Source organism: Ochotona curzoniae, unplaced genomic scaffold (genome assembly GCF_017591425.1).
Source record: "Ochotona curzoniae isolate NIBS_2020 unplaced genomic scaffold, NIBS_Ocur_1.0 patch47, whole genome shotgun sequence".
In the NCBI taxonomy this organism is placed as follows: domain Eukaryota; kingdom Metazoa; phylum Chordata; class Mammalia; order Lagomorpha; family Ochotonidae; genus Ochotona; species Ochotona curzoniae.
The window spans coordinates 234800-258140 of NW_024467025.1; the positions used below are offsets into that span (position 1 = coordinate 234800).

The 23341-nt window shown below is 47.3% G+C and overlaps 1 protein-coding gene across 1 annotated transcript in view; it reads right to left on the reverse strand.

The window, feature by feature from the left end:
- The window catches only part of LOC121168038 (copper-transporting ATPase 2-like), a 61356-nt gene that overhangs the window by 2140 nt on the left and 35875 nt on the right, over positions 1 to 23341 (reverse strand). The window contains exons 6-20 of the mRNA XM_040997805.1: positions 20942 to 21103; positions 19997 to 20073; positions 18428 to 18602; positions 17060 to 17293; positions 16509 to 16600; positions 12582 to 12709; positions 12317 to 12471; positions 11991 to 12125; positions 9110 to 9304; positions 7277 to 7459; positions 6061 to 6229; positions 4803 to 4946; positions 2286 to 2428; positions 914 to 1117; positions 712 to 829 (exon numbers count right to left, since the gene is read on the reverse strand). Of these exons, the coding sequence (XP_040853739.1) occupies positions 712 to 829; positions 914 to 1117; positions 2286 to 2428; positions 4803 to 4946; positions 6061 to 6229; positions 7277 to 7459; positions 9110 to 9304; positions 11991 to 12125; positions 12317 to 12471; positions 12582 to 12709; positions 16509 to 16600; positions 17060 to 17293; positions 18428 to 18602; positions 19997 to 20073; positions 20942 to 21103 (2314 nt within the window). The remainder of the gene's footprint in view (positions 1 to 711; positions 830 to 913; positions 1118 to 2285; positions 2429 to 4802; positions 4947 to 6060; positions 6230 to 7276; positions 7460 to 9109; positions 9305 to 11990; positions 12126 to 12316; positions 12472 to 12581; positions 12710 to 16508; positions 16601 to 17059; positions 17294 to 18427; positions 18603 to 19996; positions 20074 to 20941; positions 21104 to 23341) is intronic.

The window sequence follows — 23341 nt, forward strand, 5'->3', positions numbered from 1 at the left end:
GTGCCTCGCATGTGATGGGTAACCCAAAACTTCCAATATTCTTTTTCAGACCATGTCCTCACAAACAGATCAGAAAATCAGGCTGTGGGAGAGAACAGTCAAGCATCTCACCTGGCCTTTTTAGAAAGGGCCAGGGTAAATGAAGGGGCAGGGGATTCTTACAAAGTCAATGGAAAATGGAATCAAATTAAAACGTGTTTTTCCATCAACTTTTTTGATGGGAATGAAGCAAGGTGTGCAACACATCACCCTTCTAAAATACTTCCAGAGGACTTGGGCTTTGCATAGCACATTAAGCTGCACCTGAAAGGCTGCCATGCCATGTAGGTGCTGGTTTAAGTCCCAGCTGCTCCATTTTTGATCCAGCTCACTACTAAAGTCACTGCGAAAGCAGCAGGTAGTTGACCAGGGACTTGAGCCCCTGCCACCCACATGGGAGACTCAGATGGAGTTTCTCCTGGCTTGGCCTAGCCCAGCCCCAGCTGTGGCAACCATCTGCAGGAACAAACCAATGGATGGAAGATGCACTCATCTCTCCCTCCCTCCTCTAACTCTGCCTTAAAGAGATACATCACTCACTCACTCACACGATTCTAGTTGGCCCGCCAGCAAGGGGGTGTCCTCACCCACATTAGCTGGGATTCAGCAAAGAGAATGTTTCTGGTCTCAGCTGGGAATAAAGGTGACGCTACAGGGGAAAGTTGCCCTTACCTGCCGCGACAGGTATCCCAACTAGGTTATAGATAAGCGCCAGCACCAGATTGACTCGTATCCTCCGGACGGTCCTCTTGGAAAGGTGAATGCTGGCCACCACGTCGAGCAAGTCATTCTGCGGGAGAGGCATGTGCTTAGTGAGGGAGGGGACGTCTTGTGGCCCTCGCCACCCCAACGGCCTGGGTGGGGCTCAACTTACTCTGATGAGGACAACATCAGCCGCCTCGATGGCAACGTCGGTGCCAGTGCCGATGGCGATGCCCACGTCAGCCTGTGCCAGGGCTGGGGAGTCATTGACACCGTCTCCCACCATGGCAACCCTCTTCCCCTCGCCCTGGAGCTCCTGGACCTTGGCCACTTTGTGAGAAGGTAGCACCTCCGCAAAGACTTTGTTGATGCCAACCTGAAAGAAAAGGAAAACAGCACTTGGGACTGGGACAAGACCTTGAGCACTAACTGAAGCCCGTGAGTCACCACAGTCCCCGACTCCCCTATGCTGGCAGGTCCCACACTGCGCGCCAATCACAGCCGGCAGGACATGGGCAAGTGTCTGCCCTGCCCCCACCCAACTCCCTGTCCTGGTATTGCAAACAGCCACCCGCTGTCCTGCCATCTCTGGTCGCGTCACTCTTCCTGCTTCTAGTCCTTCAGCAGCCCCATCCTCCTCCCTAGGGAGCGACTCTGGGCTTTCAGGGTTCCACCTTCCCACCTGCCCCTGGGTGTGGCCTCAGCCCTGTGGCCCGCAGCTGGTGACACAGTACCATCCAGCAACTGTTGGCTTCTCCAGGCCCCCTGCTTCTCCAGATGCCCAGGGGCTGCTCCCGCAGCTTGTGCTATCCTGGGAAGGCCTCATGGCTGACTAGGTCCCCCTCCCCTGCAGCCTGGGAGGTGAGGGGCTCCCAGGGAACTGCCCACCCTCCATGCAGGACCACAGGCCCTCTTCACTCTTTTCTGCCTGGCACTGTGCCTGTCAGTCACGGGGTGTGGTGTTTAATAAGTGCTTGTCAAATGGAAGAACAAGTTTTAACCTGGAAAAACTCAGCAAGTCCACCACGAAGCAAGCAAGGTCATGCTTATCAGGGGTACTGCTGCTTCCCTGAGAAGCAAATGGCTTTCCACACCCGTGGGCAGAGGTGGCAGGAGGTGCAGGAACCCATTCGCGAGCCAGCGCTCTCCAGCAGCTCTCCGCAGCACTGCCATCAGATCAGGCTGGCAGAAGACCTGCCAGGAGCAGCTCATTGGCCTCGGGTATGCGGGTGAGGGGAGCTGAGAGGCAGACAGTCCCTGAATAGGAGGGTCAGGAAGTGTCTATGCTGGCCCTCAAGCCTGGCCCTTTCTGGAAGACAGAGAACCCTGGTGGCGCTCTTCCCAGGTGTGCTGCTGGTCCAAGGCCCACCAGCTGCCAGCTTCTGCGGGGTACAAGGAGGAAATCTCCAGCCAGGCCAAACATCAGAAACAGAATCGGTGCCTGAGGCACTGGCACTGATGTTTGTCCCTGCACGATTCCTGTGAGCTGATCGTCATTTCTTGAGTTTAAAGGGGGGAAGAGGCCCTCCAGCCCTGGGCTGTACCTGCGTGGCGATGGCTCTGGCTGTCTTGTGGTTGTCCCCTGTGATCAGAACCACGTCCACACCCATGCTTTTCAGCGTGTGCACGGCCAGGGCGGCCTCAGGCTTGACAGAATCTGCAATGGCGATCATGCCGCACAGCACACCTGCAGCAAACGAACCCAGTCAGCGACAGAGCACAGTGCTGTGGCAGGAAGAGCTGTCATCACTTAAAAAGACCAGAGTGGCCCAGTGTATGCACCATGCTGTGGTTTTAATTCTCTTGAAAAACACTGTGCTCTTACAGAGGCATTCAGAAGCATGGCTGGCAAACCATAACGCTCACAGTGGCTTTCTGAGGGATACAATCATGAATGTCTTCCCTTTTCTGTTTTTTTTTTTCTTGCAAAATTTTTGATTTGGTTTTATTTATTTTATAAGGAGGGAAACAGACAAAGACAGAACAAAATATTCCATCCATTGCTTCACTCCTCAAATACCTCCCAGCAGTCAGGAATGGGCCCGGCTGAAGCTAGGAGCCCGAATCCCACTCTAGGCGTGCCATGTTAGTGGCAGGGACCCACATGCTTCAGCTCCCACCTGCTGTTTCTCAGGCTGCACATTAGCAGGCAGCTGGAACGGGAGAAGCGCACAAGAACAGGCCGGGCAGTGACTCCCCAGATGCACTTACGCCCCTGCTCTGAATCTTCCCAATTTCCTACAAGCAACAAAGCTACCTGACCCAAAACAAGAACTCAATACATACTAGCTATTAAAATATGAGGATGGGCCCAGAGCAGTGACCTAGTGGCTCAAGTCCTCGCCTTGAACACTCCAGGATTCCATATGGGTGCTGGTTCTAATCCTGGCTGCCCTGCTTCCCATCCAGCTCCCTGCTCGTGGCCTGGGAAAGCAGTCTAGGATGGCCCAAAGCCTTGGGACCCTACACCTGTGTGGGAGACCTGGAAGAAGCTCCTGACTCCTGGCTTCGGATTGGCGCAGCACTGGCCATTGCAGTCACTTAGGGAGTGAATCATCGGACAGAAGATCTTCCTCTCTGTCTCTCCTCCTCTCTGTATATCTGACTTTGCAATAAAAATAAATCTTTAAAAAAATGAGGATCAGGGGCTGGTTTGGGACAAAGGGGGTTGAGCTGTCCCTTACAATGTTAGCATCCCATACACAAGTGCCAGCACAAGTATGGTCTGCTCTTCTTCCAATTTAACTCCCTGGTAATGTATCTGGAGAAGCAGGGGAAGATGGTCTAAATGCTGAGGTCTCTGCTACCCAGGAGTTGACCTGGGTAGAGTCCTGGGCTCCTGGCTACAGCCGGTCCAGCCCCACCCCTGTGGTCACCTGGGGAGTGAACCAGCAGATGGGTGATCTCTGTCTCTCCCTCACTCTGGCACTCTTTCTTTCAAATAAATAAATGCTGCTTTTTTTTTTCTTAAAGAGAAATATAACAAGCATCACTTTAAAGAGATCAATTTCCAAATTAGAAAATAATCCTTCTTTCTTGTCTCCTCCCGTGGAAGCCGTGTCTGAGTGGCTCTTTAGACACAAAAGCAGGAGGGTTTTAAACAGAGGCGTGAATGGGAGCATGTGAACAATGTGTGATAGGACACGACTCCTCTCATGTTGATTTTGGTGTGATCTCTGCCTGGGGCATCCAAAATAAAGTGTTGTTCATTATTTCTTATTTGTGCACAATTGTAGTGACACTAACAATGCAAAGCTGAGATGAGAATCCTGGAGTGCTAAGGTACACATACACAGAGACCTGTGAAGTTCTGTGTGCACCAATCTAAGAAGCTGGACCAGGACAAGCTGCAGAGAGCTCGTTATTCAGGGTCTTTTGGGAAGTGAATTTCTGTTCTGTTTGCAGCAACAAGTGAGAAGGGTGACTCTGGAAGGATGATGACAGAAGCAAGGATGGTTAAGGGTTTAGAATTCCAAGAGTAAGGGGCCAGTGCTGTAGTATAGCAGGTAAAACTGCCACCTGTGATGCCAGCATCCCAAATGGGCGCTGATTAGAGTTCCAGGTGCTCCATTTCTGACCCCACTCCCTACTAATATGACTGACACAGCAGCCAACATGATGGTCCAAATGCTCAGGCCTCTGTACTCATTCGGAGACCTCAGAGGAAGCTTCTGGCCATTGTATCCATTTAGGGAATAAATTCACAGATGGAAGATCTCTCTCTGTCTCTCTCTCTCTCTCCTTGTATCTCCCTCACTATCTCTAATTCTGCCTTTCAAATAAATAATCTTTGTTTTTTAGAAGAAGTCCAAGAATAAGAGGGCAATGACAGAGCAGAGTTGGCCGTGGCAAGAGGGAGAGGGGGTGAGAGAAAGGACCTTAGGACTGGGAATCAAGTGAAAAGATACCAAGACCACCTTCTGGAAAACAGACAAAAAATAAACAGAGAGCAAGATTCATTAAACGGAATTTAAAAGTTGTAGACAGTGGCCCTTTGTCGGTTTGCCCTTGCCCAGGACATCGTACTTCTGAGCAGAAGAAAGGCGGGAGAGGAGAGATACCATCAATCGCCACCAGGATGGCTGTCTGTCCTTTCATCTCGTGGTCTGTCATGGCGTCGCTGATGTCACTGGAGATGGTTAAGCCATTGCGCCTCATCCACTCGCGGTTTCCGATCAGCACAGAGAAAGTCTGGGAGGTAGCAACTATTGCAAAGATACCACAGTTACTCCCAAACAGCCCCAGTTTCACCATGAACCAATAGCCAGTGAATCTTCTCAGCTGCAAGCTATTTAACCATTCTGAAAAACTGTAACCCAGTAAGTGCCTCATGTAACACTATCCTAGAACCTGGAGTGAAACCGACGTGAAGAACACATGGGTGTGAGTTCAAGTGGGGCACATAATAGTACACACTCTATGTGTGAAAAAGTTAGAAACACACTGAGCACCACTGGTGTCCGTATTTGCCTTCAGTGTTAGTGTTTTCTGCTGACTGTTCTTTACCCGGGATTTGAGCAGATTCAAGGCAAAAGGGCTGATCAGACTCAGGATTGTTTGGTTCAGATGACCCATGCTGAATCAACAAATCCTCATACAAGTCCAGGTCAATGACAGGATCCTCTCACCTGCCACTCTCTAGTAGCAAGTGTCACTGGTGGAGGAGTCTGTGCACTGACTCAGAGGATGGTCATCCTGGGCTTGAGATTCCTCACAGGGGCAGGTGGCTTCTAACATCACTCATCTGTCAACATGCCCTAGGGAAAAAATACTAGGACCAAAGTTTTAAAGTTCTGATTGTTTTCTACCCACTCAAACTGATGGCTACCAAGGTTTCCTTAAACCAAGAAAGGTAGTGGCCAGTCCAAGCAGTGTCCCTCGAGGGCCTGAACTGAGTGTTCCCCTGGCTTTTTCTGCCACCACTGTAACACTACACATCCCATCAGTCTTAGACTACATGAGAGAGAGAGAGAGACAGGAAGAACAAAAGCAGAATTACTACCAGTCTGCTTTGTAGCTTACAGCCAGTATGATCAATTTGAAGTAACCAAGAGAAAAACCAAAATTATACATCAGCTAGGACAACACTCAATAAACTTACATCACACACTGGAGCAGTATCGAAACTCAGGTGTACTGAGAAACCCAGGGATGCAGGTGAGGGGTGCCTGGCCCCGAGCCACCTCTCTCCCCAGGAGGGGTGTCCCACAGGCAGGCCTGGCATGCTGCTGTCCCCTGTGGCCTGGCTTGTCTCCACTCTGACCCAGGCAGGACCAGCCACTCACAGATCCAGTGGCAGAGAAACAGAAGCACTGATACCTTTTTCCTCAGGAATGGAGCCAAGCCCATTCACGTGTCCAGCTGGTTCATTCGGCGAGCGTTCACCGCGAGCCAGAAGGCCTTCCACACTGCTAACTTTGCAGCCAATTCCACAGCCTGGCACGGCCTGGAAGTCTGTGCAGTATCCCAAGGTCTCAGTTCCAAGTTCCTGGGAAGGGCGGAAGATGGGAGAGGAGGCAGATCACAGGGCAAAGCAGAAGGGAAGTAGGCCAGAGAGCCAAGGTGAGGAGTGAGAGGGCACCACAGAGCAGGAAATGAGAAAGAAAGGAAGGAAAGGAGAATGAGAGGGAAGGTTAGGAGAGCAAGGGTTAACTCAGCAATTATTTTTCTCTCCTGTGATAAAGGTATGACCATTATTAAGTTGAACACAATTAGGCTGCTCAGACTCTGCCAAGCATAAGGCTCACACAGCAGACAGGAAAGGCAGTTCACAGTGAACACCTCCCATCCCAGGGCCACAGCCACCAAACGGGAAAGACTGCACAGAAGTGATGGAATTGGTGGTAACCCAGCTGCCTGAGGATGAAGGCCACATGCCCAGAAAAAGGACAACAGATGGTAAAACGACAAATGACAGGTGATTAGGGGCAGTGGAACTCTGCCCAACAGGTCAGGAGTGCTGACATGGAACATGGCCTGTTTAATCCCTTTCAAAGGATGAAATGCAAAAGGGTCCAGGTAGGGTTGCCAACTTTTTTCAACATATCTAGATCACCTTTTTATTTTTAGTAATAACAGAATTTACTTAAGGTCATTTAAAATTTGTCAGGGAAAAATTCTAGCACATTCTACTCCCTGTATATTCTGATGGAAGACACTTAAAACAAAAAGGTCCTTTCGTGTAGACAGAACTAAGGAGGGCAAAGCTGTGGTCACTACGGCTTCCCTCGCAGGCTCCTCTCCCTGAAGTGGAGCGCGTGTCTTGCTCTCTCACTCCAACATGCCCATGTGATTCCCCTAGCGACAGGCACTGACTGGAGCTGAGTTTCTAGCCACCTATCTCACCCCCAGGCTGCAGGCTTCCAGAGGGCAGAGTGCAGGTCTCCTGCATTTTGGTGTCCTGAGCCCAGATGCTCAGCAAGTAGCTGGAACGAGAGTCTTTGGCCCTCTCTCCACCTGCTCTAGAACAGCCTGCTGAGGCTCCCAGGAGGCTGGGGGTGCGCGGGGCAGAGGGAGCAATACGGGGTCAACCTACCTCTTTACAGTATTTGGTGACTGCCACACCCAAGGGGTGTTCACTACTGGCCTCCGCAGTCCCCACCACAGCCAGAACCTTCCTGAGGGGTAGTGTGGCCTTGTCGACGAGCAGCAGGACCCGCATGACTTTGGGGACCCCGTGGGTAATGGTGCCAGTTTTGTCAAACATCACAGTTTTAATCTGCAAAACCAAAGATATGCATACACACACACAAAAAAAAAAAAGATGGAAAAAAACTTTCAGAGTCTGCAGAGCCTTGAAGCAGAACTTCTTCACTCAGGCCAACCTTGGACAAACAAGGAAACTTCCCTGGTACCTTCCGCACCAAACCCTCTGCAGTCAACACTGGTTCAACAGCTCCAACTACAAAAACTACCCAGACACCCCCACAGGGCATAACCCTGACCAGGCAGTCTCCGGGACAAGAGCAGCAGCCACTCCTCAAGGCAGGCCAGGTCCTGCTGACTTCCGTGCGCTGCTACCTGTGGAGTCCCCTCGGCGTGCTCTCCTGCCCACCTCGGCTCGAATGAAGCCTCCCACGCCAAGTGCCTGAGCCACTGCCACAAATCACAGCAAGTGACCGGGGAGTCAGTTTTCAGCCTGCAACACCAGGTCAATGGCAGCTTTGTGCCATCTCCACATGTGTGGCCAGCCCACTGGCGGCAGCCACGCTCAGACCTGCTGCTCCGTGGCCAGAGGCCAGTGACTCCACAAACCTCATGCTCCCTGAACTGCACACTTTCCCAAACCCTATCTAAAGCCAGCAGGTTGTTCTGCTGGGAGTGTGGCTCTTGCGTGTTTGTAAACAGTATATCCAGCTTCCTGTTACCAACCCCACATGCCAGACCTGTCCTTGACACGAGTGACTGATCTCCCTCCACAGGTCCTTCCTTCCCACTACAGCCAGAGACACATTCCCAACAGCAACCTAGTCACAGAGGCGCCCCACACCCCTCTTAGTTTGTCATTCTCAAGGTCAAGTTCAGACTCCTTTACCGAGCCTTCCAGCCCTTTGCAATCTGCGCCCCCTCAACAGCCTCATCTCATGTTTTTTTCCTTTTCCATCTCTCTTGGTGACTTTATCCCGTTTTCTATTTACTCAGCAAATAACCTGAGTGCTTCTGACATGTCAGGCACTGAGCTGAAGGCTTGGAGGGGGGAACAACGGTGGAGAGAAAACTCACCCCTGATTTTATGGTGCCTGTCGTAGAGCAAGCAACACAGCCTCCCAGGTCCTCTCACTGTTCCCCATTGCTGGAACATTCTTCTGTCATCTGGCTGACTCTCACTCACTATGCCCTCCCGACGCCTTTCCCTGACCACCTGTTGCACCATGTAACTCCCGGGTCTAGGCCAGGCCTCTCTCAGTGTCCTCCTGATACCGTCCGCTCTCCTGTGACCCCCAGCATTCATTGTTGGCATACTCCATTGATATTAATTGTACGCGCTCAATCTCGACCATCTCCAAAACCTAGCACAGGGCCCACACACGACTGTTCACCATGAATAAATAAACCTGAGGCGGAAGGTCAGGGGTGGCATGCTGGCCCAAAGACCAGCTGCAGTGGTAGCTGTGGTTCTGTAATCCACTCCTCATGACTAATCCCAAAGATGCAGAGTGAGCACTTTTCTGTTTGACTATGATGAGGCTGTGAATTCTTGCTAGCTGCAGGCATTGTAGCAAGTCATCTAACACCCCCTGCTGCCGTTTTCTCATTTGTAAAATGAGAATAGCAAGCACCTATCACAAAGACTAAGTAAGTAACTATCTATGAAGAAGAATTTTTAAAGCCTCCACAGGCAGGTGGGAGAGCCAGACCAAGGACTCACCTTGTGGGCCATCTCCAGAGGCTTGCCTCCCTTGATGAGCACGCCATTCTGGGCGGCCACCCCAGTGCCCACCATGACCGCCGTGGGCGTGGCCAGCCCCAGGGAACAGGGGCAGGCAATGCACAGCACTGTGATGGACGTCTGGAACGCAAACCGGAGGATGACCTCTGTCTGGGAGATGCGCTTGTGGGGCTTCTGAAAAGAGGAGAGGCAGGCAGTGAGTCCACTGAGGATCTGCACTCAATGCTAATCACAAAAGAGCATTTTGGTGGGGAGAGGGGACGGAGTGGGTATGCCGTGCTGGGGTTTAGGACACATCATCACATTCCGCACTTCTTTAGTGGTCCAGTTCACTTCACTGCTCTACAAGCTTAGCTCTCAACATCGATCCCACAGGCTCCCTTCCAACAGGCACTGCAGGAGCAGAACCACAATCCCCGACAGGATAAAGGACACACATCTTGAAGTCAGGCCAGGCAGTTCCTTCTCCTGGTGCTTGGTGCCCAGTCCCCTTCCACACAAAATGGTAATGATTATATCCAGATCACAGGCTGCACTAAGGATTAAACCAGGAAATACACAAATAAATATACAAACACACATGGTACATGAAGAAAATCATTATTATTGCATTATTATTTTTTCATTATAAAAGCTTTAGCTATAATTTATCTATAAGAAATATATTCTAGGGAAACAATCATATAAGTGGGAAAGCATACAAATATACTTATCATAGTATTTTGTTCTTACAGTTGCAAACAACTGAAAACAACCAACAGAGAACTGGTTAACTAACAGTGAGTAATAAAATATTATGCAATTGTTGGAGGATATCAGATATGTAGCAGAATTTTAAAAGCATATACTGTGATTTACTCATGCAAAACTCTATGTTCCAAATGTACACACGACATTTCAACAAATACTGGGAAAAATATGCACCAAAGTAGAAAACTGGTTACTTCTTGGGATATGATTTGAAACCATCTTTATTTTCTTCTCTATATTTTTCACTATTGTTTTCTTTGTAAACCCAAAGTACATAAACAAAATGTGGGTCTACTTCCTGATACTTGGTGGCAAGTATCATTTGCATTCTCAGATTTTTGAGATTCTTTGATTTATTTTTCAAAATGACTGCTGGCTATGGACAACAATCCAGAGATATTGCATTCTCTTAATTAGAATAAAAAGTATGCTTTCTAAATCAAAGCAAACAGATCACAATCTCTTTAGATTCCAACTACTCTTTATTCTTTGATTTTTAAAGGCAAGGGTTCTAAATAAGGCTTTTTATTAAAAGATCAGTTATGTCTCAAGGGAATAACTGTGTTTATGTAGAAACATGATGTTTAAGATACAATGTGATGTTTAGAAATAAAGATCATGTGATTTAGAATCCAGTAACTTTGGTCTAAACAGCAGCTGGTATTCTGGTGGGACTGGGTAGACTTCTAGAAGTAAACATGAACCTTTCCCTACAAATGCTTTTGTGCAGCAGAGGAATGACAGTGCCTTAAAGGAATATGCAGTACCTCATTTGCCAGCATCTTCCCTGATAATGTAGATAAAAACAAAGGAAGCCAAAGTAAGACAGAGAAGCATGGCAGAGCAAAGGCCGTATTTTCCAACTCATTTAGGACTGAATCTTCTCATAGTCATAGCCAATCAATGGTCACTGGCAAATTCAAGGAACATATCCACACGTTACACCGAAAGCACGAAGGCTTCCTCAGAGGTTAGAAAACATTTAAGTGGGTAATTTTTAAAATTTAAGACAGGAAATTTGAGCGAGAAAATGTCAATCATGTACAACTCAAGAATATATGATGTATACAGAAATTTTCTATAGAGAAAAATAATCTATTTCACATTTACAGTTTTTATCCTATGGCTCTTTGGTAATGTACGCATTACAGCAGACTAGGTATGGGATAGGGGAAAATGCTGTCCCATGTTGATGCATACAGTTTTAATTTCTTGAATAGATAACTTTTCTAATGAATGGATTATATATTCAATCATCACCCTTTTTTTTTAAAGATTTATTTATTTTTATTGGAAAGGCAGATATATATAGTAAGGAGGAAAGACAGAGAAATATCTTCCGTCCAATGATTCACTCCCAAGTGACTGCAATGGCCGGTGCTGTGCCGATCCAAAGCCAGGAGCCAGGAACTTCCTCCAGGTCTCCCACACAGGTGCAGGGTCCCAAGGTTTTGGGCCATCCTGGACTGCTTTCCCAGGCCACAAGCAGGGAGCTGGATGGGAAGCAGGGCAGCCAGGATTAAAACCAGTGCCCATATGGGATCCTGGAGTGTTCAAGGAGAGGACTTTAGCTGCTAGACTCAACTTGCTTCTTTTGAAGTTTGATGAAACAATATTTTGCAAAAGACAGTGCCTTTCATTCACTTAAAACTCAAAACCATTCAATTCATTGCTCACATGTAATATTAATAAATATTATTAAAAAGCTACTAGTATAGCTTGGGAGGCTAGGATGCTTAAGATGGCATTGGTGGATCTAAGGAACAAGAACAATCTTCTGCCAAGCCATCAAGACTATAAAGAGACTTGCCTAATAATCTCAAAAATGGCCAGTTCTACACACTATAAATGCTCTGAATGTTACAGCCTGAGCCAGCTGATGCCTGTGGAAAATTACTTCATGAGAGAGCAAAGGACAACTTTAACAAAAACCTGCAGAAATAGAGGGACTGTCTTATTATGACTTAGACTTTGCTGCCAATAAGTGAAGCAAGCACATAAAAATGTAACAAATAATTAAAGCTCAGTGAACCCGAGGAATTAACACAGGATTAATTGTAATGGATTCTTTTAAACACAACAATCATTTTGCCCAAGGCATTTAACTTACAGGAAAGTATTTCTGAACAACACCAAAATCGATAAAACCGATTATAATCCATGCCACCAACGTCAAGGTTGAAATGATGATTATAAATGGAACAAAATATCCACTGAACCGGTCAGCCAATTGCTGAATCGGTGCCTATGAAAATAAAAGAACAAGATCATGGGGAATTACGATTCAGGAAGAAATAAAACACAAGTACGGGTAAGGATTAAGGTTCTCTCTCCACGTTTACTAATCAATCTCTACTCAGGTTGTGCCTGATTCTATAACACTCTACATAATTTCTAAAGTGAGGGAACAGGTTGATATTTTACGTTTTCCTTTACCTTTGACATCTGAGCCTCTTCTACCAATTTCACAATCTGAGCCAAAGTGGTATCGTTGCCCACATGGGTGGCTGTAATAAGTACAGAACCATGTGCATTTATAGATCCAGCGATCACGATGCTCCCTGGCTTCTTAGTGACGGGCATGGCTTCTCCTGGAGGCCGAGGAAAGGGACACCCGTCACTTGCCAGACCCATTCAACATTCGCATGGCCCGACAGCTGCCATGACATAACCAAAGCAAGCATGAAACAAGCCACTTCACCTGTGATAAGGGATTCATCAGCCATGGTGTTGCCTTCTAGGACCTTCCCATCCACTGGGAACTTCCCTCCGGGGACAACCTTGATGATATCACCGCGCTGTACCAGCTCCATGGGTACCTGCTCCTCTCTGCAATGAACATCACTCAAGTCAACACACATGGCAACTCACAGCTCCCTAGCTCCGTACCTGATGGTTCCACAACCCTGGAACCCTTAGCCAACTGTGGACTGAAAACAAACAAACAAAAGAAAAATGCTGTGTCTGTAGTAAACATGTAAAGGCTTTTTTTCTTCACCATTATTCCCTAAATAATGGCATAACTACTGTTTACACACATTTACACTGTGTTGGGTCCAGGGCCCTTCCGAGGCCTCCTCCGTGCACCCTAGAGATTCACCACCAAGGGCAGGAGAAGCCTGTGCAGGAAGACCACCCACTGCCCTTCAGAAACAAAAGGTGCCAGGACAACAGGGCAGATCCTGCCTCCAGCAAAACCTCATGTAACCCTCAGAGAGGGTTAAAGGAAAGATGCATAATGTGGACATCCTCGAAGGGTTCCCTTCTAAGAAATCTTTAGTAATACTGATCTCTGCTTAATCTGACGTGGGACTTCATCTCTGATCTGAGTTAACATCTTTCTACCTCGGAGCAACTTAATTTAAGGTGAATGGTCCTTTACGGCAGTTAACATGTCTCCTTCTGTATTTACTGCCCAGAGTACCTGTTCTTCAGGAGCTAAGGTCTGCCTGCCTCCGCCCCAGAATACTGAGTAGTAATAACCTTAACTCAAAGACAGGGTTTGGGGGTTTTCCCCTTAGTGACTCTTCAGATTGAAGTTTCTGCCAGCAGCTGTGAGCCTCACTTTCATCCTCGCTTTCCCTCCTCAGTAATTATAAACTGGCAAGCAGAAAACCTACAATAGCCACTGTGTTTGATAAATTCGGTGATTTTACTTCCCACCCTAATTACATAGGAACAGAAAACCCTCAAGCGGGAAAGTGGGGACCAAGACATGCAAGTCTTTTAATGTCAAGCCCATGCATGCGTGCAGTATTTGTCTTTAACATATGAGAGTAGATGGGCCTGGCGTGGTAGCCTAGTGGCTAAAGTCCTCACTTTGCATGCGCTGGGAACCCATATGGGTGCTGGTTTATAACCCAGCTGCTCCTCTTCCCATCCAGCTCCCTGCCTATGGCCTGGGAAAGCCTTGTGACCTTGCACCTGTGTGGGAGATCCAGAAGAAACTGGTTCCTGGCTTCAGATCCAACTATTGTGGCCACTTGGGGAGTGAGTCAGCGGATGGAAGATCTGTCTTGACATCAAGCCACGACCTGAGGACCAGGAGTCAGGCAAGGGGGAATCTATAGGCAGGAGAGCTTTCTGGGATTCTTCAATGGCACAGAGAGGCTATATTGAAGGGCTGAGCTCAGAAGATGCTAATCTCACTGTCCTCTAAAGGAACACCGGGGCCAGGCATTCAGGCACAAGGGATCGATCTGCTTGCAATACTACATCCCATATCAGAGCATCAGTCTGAATCCTGGCTATTTCACTTCTAATTCAGCTCCCTGCTAACATGCCTGGGATGGTGGTCCAAGTACTTGGGTTTCTGCCACCACGTGGGAGATCAGGATGCAATTCCTGGCTCCTAGCTTTGGCTTGGCCCAATCACAGTTTTTCTGTCCATTTGAGGAACAAACCAGTAGATGGAGGAGCATTCTCTGTGTTTGGGTGAGTTGATCTTTCAAACAAACAAATCAATCCTTCAAGAAATGAAGAAAGAGGAAGTTCATTCTCAGGACAACTGGTAATTGTTGAAGCATCTTCTGCTACAGAGTAATAGAAGTAACTTCAGAATAGTTTGCGGAAAATGCATTAAAATTTTTTTCATAACATGCATTTTCTGTGAACTTTTGGGAGATCCTACATAAAACTGATTTTGTGCTTTCTGAAAGGTCACTAGTTTGAATATGAGAAGAACATTTTGAAGGAGATAAGGCTGGAAGCAGGCCGGCAAGGAGATGACTGCTTTAGGGAGAAGTTCAAGGTGGCCTGAACAGCTGCAGCAGCAATCGCGCCCTGAAGGTGCAGCAGCACTCAAGGGTTCTGAGCTTGGAAGCAGAGGTGCCACAGAGGACCCCAGGCTGTCCCTGAGGATCTGGCATGCCCAAAACCCACAGGCACTGGGAGAAGAGGACGATGTGGAACACAGCAGGGAAGCAGATAAGGGCAAGATGCACTGGGCTGGGCCTCAGTTGCTGGGAATCCCCAAAAGAAAGGCTGTGGGTGGTGGGGGAAATCTCAGGACCCAGAGGTAGAATTGGGAAAGGCCTGCATACCCGGTCACTCAGAGCACTGCAGAGATGCTCCATTCCAGCCACAGCTTGTTCCCCACAACAACAAAGGGGTCAATACTAAACCCCCAAGGAGTAGCCATGATTAAGTGCAGAGAATGAAGAAATCCCACAGGGGAGACAGAGTAGCAACAGCAAGGGGAAGAATAACACACTACAGATGTGCTCAGCCCCCAGACTGGGGTAAAGAGGAAGGGCAGGTATCCCGGCAAAGGCCTCGGGGAGGAAAGGCCAGAACCTTGCTGTGACAAGCCAGCTGATGTGGGCAACTCCAGTGAGCACAGTGGGCACCACTGACCTCTCTACATGGGCAGAGGCTCACATAGGAGAGCAATGCAGGAGACAAAGGGACTGGGCAGCCTGGCACACAGCCCACTCCATATTACAGCACATCTATACCCCTTAAGGGAGGCCAATGGCCCAGGGAGGGAGTGACTGAGGGCCACAAGCATCTTGTCGGGAGGCAGGCAGGAATGAATACCCTGAAGTGTGCAAGACAGGCATTAATCGTCAGATGCACCCCAGCCACACAGCTCACAGGAGACAGCCAGAATGGACTCTGGTCTTCTGACTGCCAGCTTGAAAAATGGTGCCACCTTGTTGTGACAGCAGGAGGAACTCAATCTGAGTCACCATCTTTGGAAAACAACTGTTGGGGCAGGGTCAGCTCACATGCCTTCACCTTTCAGCTGGTTTGTGCCTTCAGGCAAAGACGTCTGTCTGCTGGTGTTCAGCTCACTGGAGCAGTTACACACAACTGCAGCTCATGCCAACAAGAGCACCTCACCCTGAAAAGCAGTCTAGCAAGATGAGTGGGAAAGACATAAGTCAGAACAAGCGCAGCTGCAGGATGATTTGCTTCCCCCTGAACATTTCCACATCTCAGAAACACTCATGTTGTTAATTCATAGACAAAATAAAATGAGTCAAGGCACAGAATACGGCAAAGCCACCAAGGCGGTCAAGGGTGGGAGGCAGTCCCGAGGGCAGGCATGGTGCTGCATGCTAGCTCAAGGAAGGCTCTGGGCCTGATCCCAGCTCTGCCACGGGCCCACCATGGCCTGGACAAGCTGCCTCGTCTCACAGACCTGCACACTCTTCCTACTCCAAACATAGAGAAAGACAGCACCCACTTATAGGAGGGGCATCAGGATTAAATCAGACAATGTGTGTGAACAGCTGAGAAGTGTCTGGTAGACACCAAGTCATCACTAAAACTGTCTCTGTGATTTAAAAACCAGCATCTAGAGAATAAAGAAAATCAGAGGTGCCTGCACTAGTCAGCATTGCTTCCCATATCCTCAGTCACTGCCTCAATTACTTGCCAAAGACCGCTGTGCACCAGCCATGGAGACCCTTGCAGGACAGCCCTCGAGGGGTCTGTCACTTAGCCTACGGCCCACCTCCAGCTCCAACTCTTGCTCTTGTTCACAGAACACTGAAGGGTGGGCTCTCCCTGTGTCTGCACCCAGCCCTCACAAGGTCTAGTGCAACTACACAATGGGAGTTCGATGCCTGTTACCCAGGCTGACAGAAATTAACTTCGGGCACTTCAGATGAACAAAACCCACCTGATGATGAGATTGTCATTACCAAGGGTCACAACGGTGGCCTCTGTGGCTTGGAGTGACATGAGTTTGGCCAGGGCTTCTGAGGTTTTGCTCTAGGAAATAACCAAAATGGGGAAAAAATGTTCCTATTTGTATTTTTTTTTTTTAGGTTCAACTTTAATTTGTTGTATAATCCATACCCCTCTCTTATAGAACACATCACAATGCTAGGTTTAATGCAGAGTTTTAACGATGGCTTTGTGGACCGATGAAGTCAAGCTAACACTCAGTGGTGCACTGAGACACGGTGTGGGCTCTTACCTAAAGCCCAGGGTTCTTTCCCTGACACAGTGCACCTGAACAAAAGTTTTAATAATTAATCAGATTAGCTGGGATTACAGAAGTAGCAACTAATTCAGAGATTAGTAAGCAGAGAAGCTAATCACATAGACGTTTCATATTCCTTAAAGAGTTCTCTAGACCATGTACAATTAGTAATTCTAAACACGGTGCTCAGATCAACTGGAATTCGTATCACTCAAAGAACAACTCTTAACCAGAGCTGCAGTTACCTTTGCCACGTGCTCCAGCCACCGCCCCAGGGCAATGAACACGAACAGCATGGGTGGGGTGTCAAAAAACGTCACCGGGCTCCTATCCGCTTGCTCAGCAACTGCAACCACCAGGATGACCAGGGAGTAGACGTAAGCGACGGTGGTGGCCAGTACAATGAGCACATCCATGTTGGCCGACCTGTGTCTCAGAGATTTGTAGGCCTGCACATAGAAGTACCACCCGCCGAGGAACTGGAAGACAAAGAACAAAGGCTACCAACAAGCAAGGCAGGGAGTTTCAGGAACAAGCATGGGCCCTCAGGATGACAAATACTCTAAGTTTGTTCCTAATCTCGATGACACTTTTTCCTCTGTGACAATGTTTCTGATTCAGAGGACTACTGACCATGGATGATCAATCAAGGGAGTGCAAGCAATCAGCAGAAATCAACCCAGAGCAATTAACGGCAATGTCCGTCAACAGGAGGATGATGGGAAGACACAGGGTTCATTTTGCTGTGGACCATGCCACACAGTCCCTGAAGAGAATGTGTTCAACTATGACCACTGCCATGAACTGCTCACCACAAATGGTTAAGTCAGTGTATCAGTGTGTCAGCCTGTGTCTGCATTATGTGGTGGACATATACATGCCCACATGTGTGTTCTATCTATAAATGAAGACCTGGAAAGACACATGCCCAACAAGTAATAAAACTGTAGTAACTGTAGTAAGACTGGGCTAGAGGTGAGTCTTCCTGCTTTTTTGTTATACTTCAATATGGCTTGAACTTCTCACAATGTTATACTGGCAATTAAAACGAAAACATAGGGAGAAAAAAAATAGCCCACAAATTCTTGCCCCCAAATAGTCCTGCATGTTCCAACATGAAGTCAGGAGTTTATATTCCACAATACAGACACAGAGGGCACACTTCCCAACAGAAATGCAACTAGTGTTCCTTATTATCTGTACTGTAGAGTTTGTACTACTACAGTACACACTCCGTGACAGCCATCTCTCTTGGATTATTATTTACTCAAAGATAAAGAACCTATGCTGCTCCAGGAGAAGCATGAACTCTAGTTTGAGCTGGCTGCTGCTTCTAAAGCAAAGGTAAACTAAACTAAGCAATGAGCAAACTGGAGCCATACAGGTTCACTCATTCCCTGCAGCAGGCAGGGCTATTGTTCAGCTGGAGTTACAAACAACTACGCAACACAGTGAAACCAGGCCCTTCTTGTCCCCCATGCTGAAGGCCATACCACCCCTGTCCCCTCACTAGTCATAAGGTAGGGAGGAAAAGCAGCAATTATCTGGGGCAGTTTCCACTGGTCACACACAGATACAGAGGGTAGAGTTTTGCTCAACTTTCCAATACACACCTGGACAAAGGTACACAAGATAAAGAAGATGAGGTTTAGAATGGACAGTCCTCCAATGATGTTGTGGTCCAGGATCATAGACTCGTGGGTCCCATTGCTGGGTATCAACATGTAGATCATTAACCCCATAACAGGGATGCCAAACACCAGGCTGCACAGGAAAGACTTCTTCCACCTGGAAAGCAATTGTATCAATCAGGCCAGGCCTCTTTTATCACACTTGAGACAAACTACTTAGGGTTAAAATGCAGAAACATAAAAGGCCTGCACCAGGCTACGAGGGTATTCTGGAGAAGATTAGGCCCAGCCCTCGCCTTCACACAGCTGACAGGTTACCCTCAATTTATATGTGAGCCAATGGAAGTCCCAAAGAGTTTTAACATTCTCACTCCACAACTCTCTACTCAAAATGTAATCACATAGAACCTCCAAGAAGGAACCAGATACAGTAGGATTTTATTCTCACTCCACAACTCTCTATTCAAAATGCAATCCCATAGAACCTCCAAGAAGGAACCAGATAAAAGTAGGATTTTATTGGTAAAATAAATGTTCCATTCAATTTTAAACATTCAACTTCTAAACAATTACTTTTAAAATTGAGTCAGTGGGAAGAGTGAAACCGAAGTCCAAAAGTCAGGAGTGACAGCTGAGGTCTCCTACTAGCTATAGCTGCCAGGAAATTTCAACCAAGTGACTGAGGCAGCTCTCATGAACGTTAGCATTGCCTGCGAGCCACTGGCCTGCACTGCTTGGCTGCTGCCTGCTCAAGGCTCCCGGAGAGTCACTGCTTTCCAGATGCCTCTTCCGCCGGTCCCTTTGCACCCCAGCACACTAATCATGCCAAGCAACAGAGGCTTCCTGGAGCCCTTCCCCTCTTCCTCCTCCAATCCCATCTCCTTCAGCTCAATTAACTTCTACTCATTCTCGGATGCTCAGATTTTGCATCCTCCACTTCAAAGTTTCCTAAACCTTCTAGAACCTACCTGTCACTGGTTCACTCATACTTTCCATGTCAGACTACATGCCCTTTTAAGTTGGGGATGACATTCTATTCAGCCCCAGCACTTGGCACAAAGGCTAGTTACAACAGCAACCTTTAAGGTTGCTGAATGAATAAGTGACCCCTGAAACAAAGTTATTCCAGACCTCCTCCAAGTCCATCTCCCTTTCTTTAGCCATGATTCCTGGCCTTAAATTGTAGTTATAGAATCCAAGCAAATACTGAAAAAGAAGCCTATATTCCTGCCTTCCCAATCTGAATGGTACACATCTGTGGTTGAATTAAAATTACATAAAACTTTAAAACTTGTTACACAGTTACATGAGGTGCAGTGCAAGTGCTCACTAACTGCACCTGACAATAGGCAGATGTAGAAGCTGACATCATCACAGAAACTTCTACTGGACAACACCATTTCTGAGGGTTACCATTAGGAGGGTACAAAGGTCCCAGCCAAGTCAAGGGCAGTGGGGACACTGACAAGCCGGGGGCATTTGCACAGCATGTGCCATGCACTTGGATCCACGGACACGGAGACACTTGGTTATCCTCTGTGTTCTACCTACTGCTTTATCTCCACTTTGTGGTCCAAGTGATGAGCATTGGGGTTTCTCTGGGCCAGGGAAGCTTGAAAGCCAATCTCCTAAAACGAGAGGAGCAAGAAACAAGGAGGAAGGTTCTTAGTTAAAACAATCATTGGTAGAAAGTACCTCACAGCTTTAGAAATTAGAACACGAATCTAAAAGAGGTCACAGGAATGTAGGTGTACCTAGATTACCTCACAAATCCTGCTCAGAGATTCTGTACCCATCCATAATTAGAGACTGCATCACCCCTGAAGAGGTGGCCCCTTGGCCTGTTCCCTCTGTTGGCCAAGGCCATGGATTCTGAGGTCACTCTACCAGACTCCAAAGCTAAACAGTGGTAACTCTGAAATTCAAGGGTTTTTTTTTTTAAATGTATGCTTTCATTTAAGTTTTATTTTATTTATTCAAAAGGCAAGAGATAGATAATCAGATTGAGATCTTCCAATAATGCTGTGGCTTTGAGCAAAGTATTGAACTCTCAACCTTCAGCTTCTTCATTCATTCAGGTATCTGGAATTCTTCCAGTCGGAAGTTTCCTGCGTTGGGGGATGAGCAGCTGGCACAGCAGTAAAGGCATTGTTTAGGATGTCTGACTCCCAGATCCAGAAGGGGAGTCATGAAAGCCAGTCAGCTTTACCCCTTGGGTTGCAGCAACCCACTCACTGCTTCCCACGGTTTGCATTAGCAGAACACAGAGTCAGGAGCTAGAGATGGGTAATGAACTCAGACACTGAATATGAGATGTGGGTATCTTCAGTGCTAAGCCAAATGCCCACCCTCAAGTTATTTCACATGGGAAAGTTGAAGGACTTCAGGTGCATTTCACGCCTTCATTTTACTTAGCTATACTTCCTCATTTTTCTTCAATGACTGCATATTGCTATTTTTACAAAGGTGGGTATAATTTTTTCAAGGAATGCCTACCTCAATAAGTTTCACAATATCCCTTGGACCAATAATTTCTGGATCAAACTTCACGTGGGCTTTACTGGTGGCGAGGGCCACAGAGGCGTAGGTGATGCCATTCATCCTTGTGAGCCTGGACTCTATGTTGTGAACACAGGAAGCACACGTCATCCCTGTGATCTGAAACACAGGACAAAACCCACTCAGGATTGAGAGAGCCTGCTCAAAGCACGCTGGGGAGTCATGGCCTGCACCCCTCCCAGAACCCTGCCCAAAACTCTGGATTCCCACCTCCAAACTCCATGTACAAGATTCTCAGTCCTTCCTCTTTTACACAGTCATGCTGAGCCACTGCTCCTGCCTGGAATCAGGCCACAGCGGCCTCGGGCCACATCTGCTGCCTCCTCACCACAGATCCACAACAGTGAGCAAGCTTTGGACCTTTGTGAAACTGTGTAAGCAGGATCTGAGCTTTCTGTACATTGAGGAAATGCACTTCCTGAGAAAGTAGATCAGTACGGCTTAGGGTAGGAAAGAAGTGTCACCTGTTTCTCACAAAGTCAAACCAGAAAACACAAAGAAAGAAAAAATAGCCATAAGGAAGAGGAAAACAAAGATGAGAAGATATCAAGTGAAGAAAGTGATCTAGAAATGGACAACGAAGGTATAACTGAACTAGACACTGGTACCCCTCAAGAAATGGGAGTTGAAAATGCAGAGAAAATTGAGATGATTAGGCAGTAGAAGAGAGGCTGCCATTGAAGCCCTAAATAATGATCAACATCAGAACGTCACTGACTCTCACAGATGCCGTCAAACTAACTCTTGGCCAAGACATCCAGGGTCATCATCAAACTGCAGAAGCTGAATGCTGCTATCCGAGATTGTGACAGAGCCACTGCAATAAAACCTACTGCATTTCAATGCTGCAATTGGTAAGAGAAAGCACACAGACTTCTGGATCACTGGGAATAAGCAGCCCCTGATCTTCCCTTGCCTGTAAACCAAGGGTCCAGAAAAGTATGACATCAGAAACAAATATGAACAAAGAACAGGGTTGAGTAGGTCCAACAGGAACACTCCAGAGCCCAGCAGGAGCAAGAAGTCAGAGGGCAGCTAGGAGCTCAGTGTGGCTCTGCTCCCATGGTTTCCCAGAGGGGATGGACATTTTCCTGGAGGAATCCCTGGAATGGGAGGCAGTAGGCCTGGAAGGGTAGGGATGCCTGGGTTCAAAGACATTCTTACTGATGCAGACATTTTTTTGCATTCAGGCAGGACCCTGAAATCATGGTGGCTTTCCAAATGTGGCCCAGAACCCAAGAAAATATGTGAAAATATCAGAACAGACCCAAGGTTATTAAAAGAGCTACTGAACTCATATTTTGCAAATGGGACTATATCAAACTAAGAAGCTTCTGTTTGGCAAAGGAAATGATCAAAAAATGCAAAAGAAGCAACCAACAGAATGGGAGAAAATCTTTGCACACTACACAACCAATAGGGGACTAATATCCAGGATTTACAAAGAGCTTCAGAAACAACTGCAAAACAAACAAGAAATGGGCTAAGGAAATGAACAGATGTTTTTCAAAAGAACAAATTCAAATGGCTAATAGACATATGAAGAAATGCTCAGGCTTCCCAGCTATCAGGGAAATACAAATGAAAACCACACTGAGGTTCTACCTAACACCAATGAGACTGGCCTACATTCAGAACTCTACTAAGAACACCTGCTGATGTGGATGTAAAAAGAAAGGTACCCTCCTTCACCGATACTGTGAGTATAGGCTAGTATAACCACTATAGAAACCAGCGCAGCGAGTACCAAGAGAACTGAAAAATGACCTGCTACATGACCCGGCTCTATTTATACATTTATTTGAATGGCTGAGTTACAGAGGCAGGGAGAGACAGAGACCAATTATCTGTTGATTCTCTCCCCAGATGACCATGATGGCCAGAATGGGCCAGACCAGAACCAGGATTCAGGAGCTTCTTCTGGGTCTCCCATATTGGTGCAGATTCCAAACATTTGGGCCATCTTCGGCTGCCTTTCCAAGCAGATTAGTAGGGAGCTGGGTCAGGCTGGTACCTATATGGGTGCCAGTACTGTGGATAGGAGCTTAACATGTGGTATCACAATGCTGGCCCTTTTAATGCTTTATTTTTTAGAATGCAAAACCATCTATGTGGTCTGGAACATAGCAAGCTTGTTGCTGTCCTGCCGGACATGTCCGGACCCTCTCCATGTCCTGCTCAAATAGTGCAGGACAGCAACAAGCTTGCTATGTTCCAGACCACATGCACCCTGGAGCAGATTGCACTAACACCTCACAGATGGTACAGGGTGTATTTTTGGGTAATGCTACAACAGAGTTGTATCATTCAGCTCTGCTCTTGTCTAACATATCAGGT